Here is a 13,672-nt window from a genome sequence, read left to right as displayed (position 1 = left end):
GAAACGCGCGCAAAAAAGGAACATACTGTATGTTTGTACCCTCAGAAATCCGTCTTATAGAAATGAGATCCATCAGGAAAATCCACTCACTTCTTTACGCTGCGTGTCAATGCAAGGCTTTTCTTTTTTGTGTGCAGAAGCCCTTCACCGGAGATGAGGTAAATAACGTTGCAGACAAGCAAATCCATGATTTATTAACCTATCGATTTAATTTTTATGAAACTATCACGTTTATATTTCAAATCCACTGGTTACAATTGAAAGCCAAACTCAGAAATAACATGTATTCTTCAGGGAGGCAAAGATATTAAGTAATAGGCTAATAAATAAGTAAATAAAATGAATGAAATTAATGGAGCAGTGGCCAAATCAGTCAGCAGGACCCTGGGATTTTTCCGGACCGATGCGGGGCTGCAGGCTGTGCACACATCAATGCAGTTTACATTCAGGTCCAGTCGGGTTCGAAAATAAATGTGGTCGGGTCGGACTCGGGTCTAATTTCATCGGGTCTGTCTCGGGTCGGGTTTATCTTTTTAAAAAAAATATTTATGCACGTCGGGTTCGGGTAAGAAGTGATTCGGGTCAGGTACGGATTTTAGGACCCGAGAAGACCTCTATCAAGAATAGCAGAGTCCACACCACAACTATAACGATAAAGGCACAGAGAAACGATATCATTGGAATCACTTCCAGAATTATTTTTTTCCAGCTTATGAACCATACAAACATTGACAGCCAATCAGAATCCATCCTGCTGTAACGAGGTCAAGAATTTAAAGTGGCAGACGAGCATGCGCTTAGAATAAACAGACGATATCGTTCGCTGGTGTGGACGCTAGTATCGTTATCTTTAGTTATCGTTCTTGGTGTGAGCACAGCTTTACAAGTTTATGTCTCACAATTCTGTCTTAATTTCTCAAAAACGCGACTTTCTGCATTTTTTCTCAGAATTATGAATTTAAATCTCATAATTGAGAAAATTCAGCATAATTTATGAGGCAGCTACTTTGTTTTGCATCATTTCCCTTCAGAATTATTGGTGGTGTATAGTTATTCACCAGGAATTATACAATTCTACAACAGAAAATATCAAATTAATTTATCTCTGGGAAAAATAAATGGGATTTTTACTTCCGGAGCCCAAGCTGAACTAGTCTTCATGCCTCATAAATGGTTTCTCAACGTCTAGAATGCTTCTCCCCGCATCTGTGAACCTTTGTTGGGCCATTTGGTGAGATGAAACCAGAAGTTTACCGCGGAAAGAGCAAATAAAATCAATCAGTCAGAGTTTTGTCAGCCTGATTTATTGCTCAACGGCCTCTATGAGTGAATGAATGGTCCTAAACATTGGCAGCGTGGATGAATTTCATGCTTGAGTTTTCAGAGAGTATGATTTCTAACCAAGAGTTTGTAGAAATATTTCATATGTCTGCAGATTGTATGATACTGATCCTCTCCAGATGTACGGTGAGGGAAAGCGAACCCTCGTCATAATTCAACCCCTCTTGAGATGTTATGATAGAAATGTTATTATGATATAATATAGTGTAATATAAAGTACACTTGGTACATTACAAAAATACCATATTAAATATAAACATACCAGCCAAGGCACTAAATGTTTATAATAAATTAACCAAGAGTCTCTTTTAAACAACAGGAAGCTTCACAATATCAATTTATCGTGTAAATAAAAGGAAATCTTCGCGATCAGCTTGCAAACAGTTTAGCAAAAAGCTAAAAACCGCAAGCTAAATTAGACAGCAACGCCAAGGCTTTTTGTTTTTTTGTGCTGCTGTAAAATCATATATTAATATGGGATCTGCTGCATGTAACAGTGTACAAAGTTTTAAGACTCTTTCTGATATTTTGGTTAATGTTTTATCGAATCAAAATCGCATTTGACTGAGTTTACCATAGTAAGAGTCTCTATCAGTATTTGTGGATTATTTTACTAAAGCCACTGATCTATTATAATGACAAAAGAAGCGCGCGGCCGTGATTGCGCGTCCGCGAGTGCTCCGTCCTGCCCCCAGAACGCGCAGCGGACACGCGCTCATTAAAGCCCTGACAATCAGCCACAACGCGACTTTCTCTCTGTGTTTCTCCTCTCAAAGACTTTAAAAGACCCTCTCTCGTGGATAAATGGATCTCTGTGTGATCGTGCTGTTGTCTTTGTGCGGGTTTCTGCGGGGACAAGGTGAGTTTAGCTCATACTGCTGCTGATACAATGCATTCATGTAGAGTTTGCAGAAAAGCGGACTGTGAATGAAACACGGTGTTATTATGACATAATAACATGCACATCTGACTTTACACGTAATGTGCGTCTGTCTCCATGTGCTTGTATTTCCTCAAATTGTTTTCAAGTGTTTAAACGTGTCTTGAAAGCAAAATAAGATAAAAACATAATAGTGTAATATAAAATATTACAGAAAGTCACTTGGTACATTACAAAAAAATACCAGGTACTGAATAAGTATTAGGCTATATATATATACAATCTTTTTTAAATAGTTGGTATGGTAAAGTGTAGTATAGTACAGTATAGTTGGTTGTATTTATAGTAACTTTATATCTATCTATCTATATAATATTTGAATCTATTAATAGTATATTAAAATGTATATAAAAACATTTCAACATATTTAATGTCTTATGCTTTAAAACAGTGAATAGTATATTATATACTATATTATTACATTAAAATATAATTATACACTATAATTTATATAGTAAATATTCTATTACTATTTACTATAATGTATTAAAATGTAATGAAATACATGCATTTAAATATAAATACAAATGAAAAAATATGTACATATTTAAATACATTTACACACACACATTTATATATTTAAATATTTGTTTAAATAAATATATGTGTGTATTTTTTAACATCAGTATGTTTTTGTATATTAAAAGTTTAAATGAGTCTCTTTCTGATCTCTTAATGAAAGGCTTGTTCTCACAAAACTGTCATTTAGGCCTAGTGAATATTTAGATGAGGGGGCGTGGTCTGGTTTGCAGTAGCCAATGAGGGTTTGGTATGCGGGATGCAGCCCACAGCATGTGGACGGGGCATGATAGGACAAACAAGATGCTCTTTGCTGCCAGATAGTGAAGTTGCATTCACCAGCCGGGGTTGACTAGTTATTCTAGTATCTGGACACTCAGTTCTCAAGAGATTCATTCCTCACACGGTCTTGCATTCAAACATCACCGCACAAATCTGGTCATAATTCAGAACAACAAACTGTGTTTAAACAGCGGCAACAGAACTGTACTTGAATAGCATCATGTGGGTGGTATTTTCATAGATGGGAAGGTCGAGCTGCCCTCGTGCACTAATGCTGTTCTTAATTCGCTTTTAAGAGCATTTTATCTTCGTTTTATTGGGCTTAAAAAACTTTCTATTACAGAAACAACTATTTTCATTATCTACTGTACAGCACAGCTATAATAAACCACCTGAAAATTATTCTGGATAACTGGATAATTTCATTTTTAATGTAATGCATTTTTTTAATTATTATTTTTAACATTTTTTTATTTAATTTGTATTGCCAATTTTGTATTTAATTAAAATTAGATTATTTGTTGCATTTAATTTAATTTTTAATTTAACAAATCATTTTTTTAATTATTATTTATTTTTTTATTTAACTTTATTTAATTTAACTCTGGTTCATTGTCCTCGAATAAATAAAAATGTTTGTATTCACGTGGAGAAATTGCTGCTTATAAAAGCCATTTGGCATTTCGATTACTGTGCAAACCTGCAGGAGAAGAGTCCAAACGATTCATCTGCCAAAAATATTTAGCATTTTTGCAGATGATGGAAACCGCAGGGGAAATTAATGATCTGTTTGATCCAGTTGAGCCCACTTGCGTCAGCTGATGGTTGTTTGGAAATGTTTTTGGAGTAGTTTTTATGGCCTTTAATCTTTGGGAGAGAGTTAGACGTGTTTGACGGAGTTGACTAGCTGCCCATCAACAAATTACTTCATCCGCCAGACGCTAAACATTATTCAGCATGAGTGGAAAAATGCTTGTGGAAAGAAAACAAACAAGGCAGAGACAGTCCAGACAGGACAGATATTGATTCTGCAAATGAGATCAAGGAAATTGAATAGAACAATGGCTACTTCAGAATGATGATTAAAAACAAATAAATCAATAAATTAACACACAGACCCTCATCAGACTACGCTCTATGTCTGGAAGAGACAATCAGGGCGTAGATCAGAAAAGTGGGCGGGGCACATCATAACGCTTATCAGCTCATCTCATGAATATTGTCTTTAAACGATAGGGTACATCGCAGCCACCACACTTGGCAAGAAATGCGTCCTGCTCCTTATGTGGGTGGCTTGCATTGAAAGACGCTCCCCTCAGACGTCTTCACCTGAAGGCACATCTGAATGATTCAGACCTGTTGACTTCACTGGGTTTTCAAGTGGGCACCCCACCTCACCGGTGTTTCGTCAACTAGCCCACGACACCTCAATGGGGCTTGACAGCAGAACCAGTGTCCTGGGACTGATCCCTCCGCCGTTCAGGACTTCACCACTCAGCTCTGACCCCCGCCCCCTCTGCCAGCCTGGTTTAGCCACCGCTCACTTCTCTTTACCCACAGCCATCTGGACGCTGTCTCTGCCTGCTTTGATATGTTGTTCACCAGGGTCTTGCAGGTTGCCCCTCTAACCCCAAGCATCCCCAATGCTCTCCAAAGTGACTGTCCCGGAAACCCCCTGCAGCCCACCTCCACCGGTAGATTCCAAGCTCTCCAACCCCTCTGCTGGCTCTCAGAGATGAGGGACTGATACTTCTCTAACTTGCGTTCATGTGCCTCCTCAATCCTTTCCTCCCAGGGCACCGTCAGCTCTATTAGGGCCACCTGCCTTGTTGCTTGGGACCAGAGCACAATATCTGGTCGGAGTCTGGTAACGGCAATCTCCTCTGGAAACTTGAGTTGCCTTCCGAGATCAACTCTCATCTCCCCATCCTTTGCCGTACCAAAGATCCCCGTACATCTATCCTCCTTGCCTGCCTTCTCCCCAGGCCTGAGGAAGCCAATGAATCGGGGACCCTTGACTTGGGCCTTGATTCTTTCTTGATTCCGCTTTATCTCCTTCTCCAGACCATCGGCCAATTGCGCCAGCACCTGATCGTGGCGCCACCTGAACCTCCCTTCCGTCAAGCCTGCCCGACAGGACGACAAGATGTGCTCCAGGTTTGCTGGTCTCTTGCACTGTGCACAGGAGGGATCCTCTGTCAGTCTCCATCTTTGGAGATTTGTTGGAGTTGGGAGCACATGATACACGGAGCTAAGGAGGAACTTTATCCGATGCCCCTCCATATTCCAGATGTTCTTCCAACTGAGAGATCTTCCTCGGACACTTTCCCACCGGGTCCAGCTGCCTTGCTGTAATAATATTAATTATGTGATGCCCAGTAGTTCTACTTGATTGGCTGAAAGACAGACTTCGGTAGGTGGGAGAATAGAATAGAATAGAAATGTCTGCGGATAATTCATCTCATCTTCTTCCTAATTATGTTCAAAATCCTTTGAAAGGGAAGAAAAGCAAAAGGCCACAGGCAGGATTTGCTTTCACGCCGAGTGTCCAGGAAGAGCCTTTATTTTTAGCAGCAGGGTTTGGGCCAGTAACATTTTTAAGGGTTTTTTCCATGTGTGTCCATCCCTAATTAGACAAAGGTCATGCCACCATCTGATCCAAACACTTCAGACCTTATTAACGCCCATTTCCTTACAAAGAAACTCTTAAACTTTTTACATATCACACGGCTAGGATTTGCCAGGATACCAAATTCTCCAATCAAAAGTCAGAGATCTCAATATGAACTCAAACATTTCTCATCTAATTCTTCCAAGATCAAATAATTTAAGCTTGTATTCACAATAATATAATTTATTCAGTACATTTTTTTTTTATAGGTCATAATTATTACAATATTTTACAATGTTTCATTGGGAAAAAAAAAAAAATGATTATGATTATCTTAGGCTAAAATCAAATAACCTGACTTGGTATAGCCTACACATTAATATATTTATAATTTATTTAACTTATTCATTCTTATACTTCTTAATTATAAAAGTAATTATTATAATAATTTATCAAATATATCATGATGAAAATATATTATGATATATAAATGCCTTATGCAAAAATCAAATAATCTGAAAAATAATTAATTTATATATAAATATTTAAAATATCTGTTCATTTTTAAAGCTATTAATTATAAAATTAAATAACAATATTTTATCATGTTTAATTTAAAAATATAATATGATCATAAATATCTTATGCTAAAGCCAGATAATCTGAGATAGTATGCCCATTAATAATATAATCAATATATGTATTACTTTTTATATTTTACAATGATTAATTAAAAAACAATTATAATTAGAAATATTATGCTCTAATTTTAATAAAATATCTGATCATAATATATCTATTTTTGACATTTCAGATTCATTTTGTGCCTATAATATGCATGGAAAATCAGATAGATAACCCTTTATCACTGACAAAAATCTATTTTTATATTAATAATATTAGTATATTTATATTAATTAAATTAAATATATTAACTTAACATAAATACACTGAAATAAAATGTTAAGACACAATATTCACTCAGAAATTGCTAGTGCATTTCACAAATAATTACTAAGAAACAGCAAGTAACACTGATTGGACATGAAATGAAAAAGTAGAAAAACTAAAATGGTGTTTTCTTGTAAAATTGCATTTATAACTGCATTCTTTTACAGTGTATATTTAAAACAATGCACAATACAGTTTTTACATGGCTGTAAGAGATATTAATGGCTGGTAAATGTTCTCGATTTAACCACCATTTTTCACTTGGCAATAAATAAGTACAGTTTTGGACCCTGTTCTCTTATTGTTTCTCCTTGCACGCCATTTGCTGTCCATAGTGACGAATCTAGCGCTCACGGCCTAACCACAAACCTTAGACTGTGCCAGAAATCAGCTGGTAAGTGACAGATGCTGAAGAGTGGCTGGTAAAAACGCAGATTTGTGATAATGCAGGAATTCATGAGACAGGACAAGCCCTGGCAAATCGAATACTACAATTGATTGCTTCTGTTGTCCTCATTTGTAAGTCGCTTTGGATAAAAGCGTCTGCTAAATGACTAAATAATGCCCGAGCAAACCTCTAATCTGCATGTCTATGTGTGTGGGAATTGTCTGGATTGGATTTGTTGTGCGTAATGTCTTCCCTGTTTTTTTTTTACCTTTCCAGAGACCACAGATCCCATCTCGCTGGACGACTGCTGTAAGGATGGCAAAGAAAGAGGCCAGGAGTCTCAGGACTGCACGAGTCTGCCGCTCATCTCCGAATCCACCACCTGCAGGTAGGGGTGTGCGATATATATCGTCTGCGATAATATCGTACTTGTTGTTTTAATGATGTGCAATTTGACATTATCGAGTATTTTGCAAAAACCATTCAAAAGACCCCAACAGAGCGCACGCATACCTTACATGATGAAGTCTAGACTAGTGCGAGCGTGCATTTAGAGTGTGTTCTTTCACTGCATGATTCAGTCAATTAAAATGCATTTAAAATGAACAAAATCTAGACATAGGGACAAATGTATATATTTATACCATTTCATATAGTTAATCATAAAAGGTCATTGCACACTGAGTCCGAAATTGTCCGAATATTTCACACGTTAAAAAATAAATACGACCTCACGTTGTGCCAATCACGTTTACACACTGCCTCCGAAACTTTCATCCGTCATTAAAAAATTTGGATCAGGGTCTATTTTCTGCATTTTCGCATCCGTAACAAGCATTTGTATAGGAAAGGATGGCGAATACGAAAAAAAACGCACAAGAACATTTCGGACTCGGACCTTCGGATTTTGGACCTTTAGAGTGCCGTTTTTCTCCCAAAATGACCATGATTACAAATGTGATATTGATTTTTTACAACAGTTAAATAAACAAGAATTTAATTAAGAGACTTACGTTTTAGACACTATATTTCCTGTTTTTCCGCTATTTTGACAACAAAAATAATTCCAAACACAGCCACAGCACTGTTTTGCGTCTCTGAGCAACATGACTGTGTTTCGTTCCTGAATGAATCAACCGTTTAATTGATTCGGTTCAATCGCAATGACTCACTAATTAACAGTGACTTGCTGCCACCTACTGGCGGTTTTAATTTCACATTTATCCCATAAGACCCCGGACCAATTTCTCCTTATAGGAAATTATGGGGGATATAAAACAAAAACAAAAATGGACCATTTATAACATGTTTCTGCAGTTGTTTTTGAAATACAACCCCTCCTTGTGAAAGATCTGTAATGTTACATATATGAGTTTTTTTTTTGTTTATTTGCTTTTCCACAACATTTATTAAAATGATTAATTTTCTGGGAAGATAAAACAAAAACCTTTTTCAGAAGTAATACAGTTTTTGTATTTAATTTTCTTTGCCACAACATATTTCAAAACCACATAACTGTGACCATTAAGTTTTACAACAACTCTTTTGTAACATATCAAAATTCTACCTTTTCAGGTATATGGTTTAATTTTTTTATTATTTATTTATTTAATTTTTTTCACAACTCAAAATGTGTGAACTGAATCAAAATAAATAACTACCTCACACTGGAGGTCAACATGATAAACGTGCATGTAGATTTGTTAAAATAACAAACTCATCTGAATCTCGTCTGGCCTGAGGGTGAGCGCATTCTGAGCAAATTTTCTAATTTTCTAAATATAATAGTAAATACTCCGTATTTTAGAGGTATAGGCATTATTTACCACAATTTAGTTCCCGCCGGATGGATAAAAACCTGTGCATGCATCCAATCAGATTGACGCAATTCTGGGTTTCCAAAAGCGATTTTTGCTTAAAATATGCATCTGTGCAGAAGCAATGCCTCATTAGTAGAAGTGGCCACAGTGGCTTTGACTTTCATGATAAGATCAGCGTTTAGTCTCAGTGCCAGTCAAAGCCGATTGTGTTACTCTGGCATCAGACGCGTTTGACTTGGCCTTCCAAGTGAACCGAAGTTTGTTTAAATGAGAGAGTGGAAGAAAAAGGTGGTGACGGTTTGGATCTCTTTGGTAGTGGGGCTTGCAGAAACGGGGCGCTTAGGCGAACGGGAATATTTCCAAATCCAGGAAATTCCACTGAGGTGAAACTCTAGTCAGACGGAGAAGAGAGATCGACCCAAATAACAGGAAATCTGCAGATTATTTCATACACCGAAAAGGGGAAAAACAAGTGAAAGGAGAAAATCGCAGACTTCTCCCTTAAAAGGCTGTTTGGAGGTGCATGGTGACCACAGACGGGTGTCTTGGGCTTTCCTGCGAGGATGATTGTGAAAGAGGGTGAAGAAAGAGCAAAAGAGACAAACAGCGATCGTCTTACCGTAAAAACTGGGCTCCATGCGTCAGCGCTGCGGTCCAACTTGGAGCAGAACCAAACAATGACGCCTTGCAGTCAACAGAGCTCTCGACTTCTACTCTCCAACATCTATCCTGTGGTTTACAATGGCCAGGAAGCAGAATTAATTTAACAAAAGTGAATTAGAAGGAATTTTGGGGTCTTGCACAATCTGAACCGCCTTTTCTTGGTAATTAGAAGTCCTTTAGTCTGTTTATAGTGCTGGACAGATTACTTACAAATTGTAGTCCACAACTGATTACAAATTACATGATATAAGTTATTATAATCAGTAATTATGTCCCCACTGGATACAACAAATGCTTCGTTTATAATGGGTTTTATTGTTTTTGTGTCGTTGCGCCGGGACATTGCATCACAATACAGTGAGGGGAGTAACATTTCCGTCTCACACTTGAGGTATTCGGCCAATCACAACGCACTGGATAGCTGGCCAATCAGAGCATGCCTCGCTTCTCAGAACTATGAGCTTTGTAAAAATAAACACGTTTCAGAAAGGTGGAGCATAGGAGTAACAATAATGTACAGTATGTGGAAAATAATGTGTTTTCTAACCTTAAACCACATAAACACATTGCATTACACCAAATACACAAAATAATGTTCTTTTTAGCAACGTCATATGACCCCTTAAATGTTACTTTAAATAAACATAAATAAAAAATTAATAAAAGCACAATAAACAACATCAATGAATCAATAAATTGTGAATAATTTACTGCCATTGTGTGAATAATAATATAATAATTTAATGAATAAAAATTGGTCTAATTGAGTAATTTAAAATGTTATATATATATATATATATATATATATGCACAGAAAAAAACTGGGGTAGAAACAGTTTTCACTCAGAAATAATACGAAAAAATATATAAAAAAGTGAAAGAGTATTTTCTTATAAAACATACTCGGGTGGGAACTTGGGAGACGGCTCAGGAGGAGGACGGACACCCGGGAGGGGGCCGGCAGACAGAGACCAGTGGGGGCGACGAAGGATGGAGGAGCCGGAGCAGGAGGAGCACAGCTGGACCCAGGCTGCAGCCATGACGGTGGCCCACGGTGGAGCCGGCGGAGGGAGGAGCCATGGAGGAGGAATGGCCGCTGACTCCAGGGGGCCGACCAACAGTTGTGGAGCAGGTGGAGGAGGAGCCCGAGGCGGAGACGGAGAGTCAAAGAGCAAGGGCAACAGGGAGGATCCGGGGGACCAAGGCGGAGAAGATGGCGCCGGCGACCGGGGCGGAGATGGGGAGACAGCAGGGGAGGAGGAGGAGGTATTCCGGGCGAAGGAGTGGATCCATGGAAACACAACGGAAAGAAAAACACTGAGCGAAAAACAGGAAACAAAACGGAGGGTACAAACACGGAGGTAACGGTTTCGGTCGGTCCTTCTGTCACGTTTCATAGAGTCTTTAATAATCAAAATAGGGAACATAGAGCACATGAAGACATTCAAGGCCCGACAAAACATGAATGGACTGGGGCTTTTAAAGACAGGACAATCATGGAAGATGAGAGACACCTGGAAACAAATCAACAATCAAAGTGAGGGAGAAACTGGGTCACGGAACACATGGGGAGCAAAAATCACAACAAAAACAGTCCATGATCCTGACAGTATGATTATATAATCTTATTACAAGTACTTTAAGTACTAATTAAAATGACTTAATTTTGTGATCTGATTATGTAATCCAGATTAGATATAATCACTTATACTATCCAGCACTGTGTATTTATTATTTAGCTGATATTCACATCAGTCCACCAGAAAACCCAGAGGTTACGGGTCTTGCTCAAGGACACAATGGACACGTTGTGCTTGACCTGTATAATCTGTTTATTACCAGCCCAGATCTTAAAGCACTCGCCGACTGACCCGCTACAGTTTGTCCTGATCTGACAGTGTGTGCTTGTCTCGTAGGATCGCTCAGGAACAGTGCTGTACTGCGGTTCTTGAAGACAACATATGCACCAGTGGTATCAATATGGCGAAGGACCAGGGCAGTTGTGACGCCCTCTTGTCCAGCAGCACATGTGAAACAAAGACGACTAAGGTGCGTATGAGTGTGATTTTCTCAGTACATGCATATTAATGCTGCATATGATATTTGCATGCTTTATGAATTGACTTTATTCAGTACCAAAATGTTTTATTAACATTTTTTATTATTACAGTTATTATTATATTGTAATTTAGTATAATTTAAAGTATTACATTGCATTTTTAATATAGAATCAGAATCAGAATTAGCTTTATTGGCCAGGTATATTTACATATACGAGGAATTTGTTATAGTGACAGAAGCTCCACAGTGCAACAGAAAGACAGCAACAGGACAGGACACATATAATAAAAGAATAATATACAAATATGCAAACAGGCAATGTACAAAATAGCAAAAACACAATATATAATATAGACAATTATGTGTGTACAGGTCTGATATGTGCAAATTTGAAATGAAAAAATAAGTATGTGTGGTGAATAAATAATGTATAATTGTCTTGTGTGTTCCACGTTTAATGTCAAGTGTTCATGAGATGTATTGACTGAGGGAAGAAACTGTTTCTGTGTCTGGTCGTTCTGGTTCTCCGAGCTCTGTAGCATCGACCAGACGGTAACAGTTCAAAGAGGGAGTGTGCTGGATGTGAGGGGTCCAGAGTGATTTTGCCAGCCTTTTGCTCACTCTGGATAAGTACAGTTCTTGGAGAGTGAGGAGGGTTGTACCAATGATTCTCTCAGCAGTCCGGACTACCCTCCGTAGTCTTCTGAGGTCAGATTTGGTAGGTGAGCTGAACTAGACAGTTATTATTGAAGTGCAGAGGACGGATTCAATGATGGCGGAGTAGAACTGTTTCAGCAGGTCCTGTGGCAGGTTGAACTTCCTCAGCTGGTGAAGGAAGTACAACCTCTGCTGGGCATTTTTAACAATGGACTCAATGTGATTGACCCACTTCAGGTCCTGAGAAATTGTGTTGCACATGAATCTGAATGACACAGTGCTGTTCATGATGGTGAGTGGGGGGAGAGCGGGGGGGGGGGGGGGTTCTCCTGAAGTCCACGATCATCTCCACAGTTTTGAGCGTGTTTAACTCCAGGTTGTTAAGACTGCACCAGACAGCCGCTCCTTAACCTCCTGTCTGTAGGCAGACTCGTCACCGTCCTGGATGAGGCCGATCAGTGTGTCGTCTGCAAACTTCAGGAGCTTGACAGAGGGGTCTTTAGATGTGCAGTCGTTGGTGTAGAGGGAGAAGAGCAGTGGGGAGAGAACACAGCCCTGAGGAGCTCCAGTGGTGATGGTGCGGGTGCTGGATGAGAATTTTCCCAGCCTCACTAGCTGCTGCCTGTCTGTCAGGAAGCTGTTGATCCACTGACAGACAGAGGTGGAGACGGAGAGCTGTGTCAGTTTATTCTGAAGGGTGTCCGGGATGATGGTGTTAAAAGCGGAGCTGAAGTCTACAAACAGGATCCTCACATAAGTCCCTGGTCTGTCCAGATGCTGCAGGATGAAGTGCAGTCCCATGTTGACTGCATCATCCACAGACCTGTTTGCTTTGTAGGCAAACTGCAGGGGGTCCAGTAAGGGTCCAGTGGACTCCTTCAGATAAGCCAAAACCAGTCTTTCAAATGATTTCATGGCCACAGACCACAGCTCTGTAGTCATTAAGTCCAGTGATTTTGAGTTTCTTTGACACGGGGATGATGGTGGAGCATTTGAAGCATGAGGGTACTTCGCACAGCTCCAGTGATCTGTTGAAGTTCTGTGTGAAGATGGGAGCTGTCTGGGCCTGGTGCGTTCCTTCTTTTGTTCTTACTGAAGATCTGGCACACGTCGTCTTCACTTATCTGCAGTGCAGGTGTGCGGGAGAGGGGGGTTGCTGGAGGTGTGAATGGTTGTGTGGAGAGGTGTTCAGGGTGGGTGTGGGGTGTTTTTCAAACCTGCGGTAGAACTCATTCAGGTCGTCTGCCAGTTGTTGATTCTCCAGAGTGCTGGGGGATGGTGTCTTGTAACTGGTGATATCTTTCATACTTTTCCACACTGAAGCATAATCACTGGAAGAGAATTTGTTCCTTAGCTTGCCAGAATAATTCCTCTTTGCTACTCTGATCTCCTTTTCCAGTGTGTATTTGGCCTGTTTATACAAGACTTTATCCCCCTTT

At 39.2% G+C, this 13,672-nt stretch overlaps 2 protein-coding genes across 4 annotated transcripts in view; both read left to right on the top strand.

The window, feature by feature from the left end:
• The window catches only part of avpr1aa (arginine vasopressin receptor 1Aa), a 552,460-nt gene that overhangs the window by 145,642 nt on the left and 393,146 nt on the right, over positions 1 to 13,672 (top strand). The window lies entirely within an intron of this gene.
• The window catches only part of fbln1 (fibulin 1), a 55,624-nt gene continuing 43,952 nt past the window's right edge, over positions 2,001 to 13,672 (top strand). For 2 of the 3 annotated variants that reach the window (XM_079411797.1, XM_079411798.1), the window contains exons 1-3: positions 2,007 to 2,200; positions 7,309 to 7,420; positions 11,432 to 11,564. In XM_079411797.1, the coding sequence (XP_079267923.1) occupies positions 2,146 to 2,200; positions 7,309 to 7,420; positions 11,432 to 11,564 (300 nt within the window). In that variant the 5' untranslated portion in view covers positions 2,007 to 2,145. Of the gene's footprint in view, positions 2,201 to 7,308; positions 7,421 to 11,431; positions 11,565 to 13,672 lie in introns of all 3 variants that reach the window. The other variant, XM_079411796.1, reaches the window with a different exon arrangement.

This window comes from Barbus barbus (assembly GCF_936440315.1).
Source record: "Barbus barbus genome assembly, chromosome: 48".
Classification (NCBI taxonomy): domain Eukaryota; kingdom Metazoa; phylum Chordata; class Actinopteri; order Cypriniformes; family Cyprinidae; genus Barbus; species Barbus barbus.
This window is presented reverse-complemented; position numbering and strand designations above follow the sequence as displayed.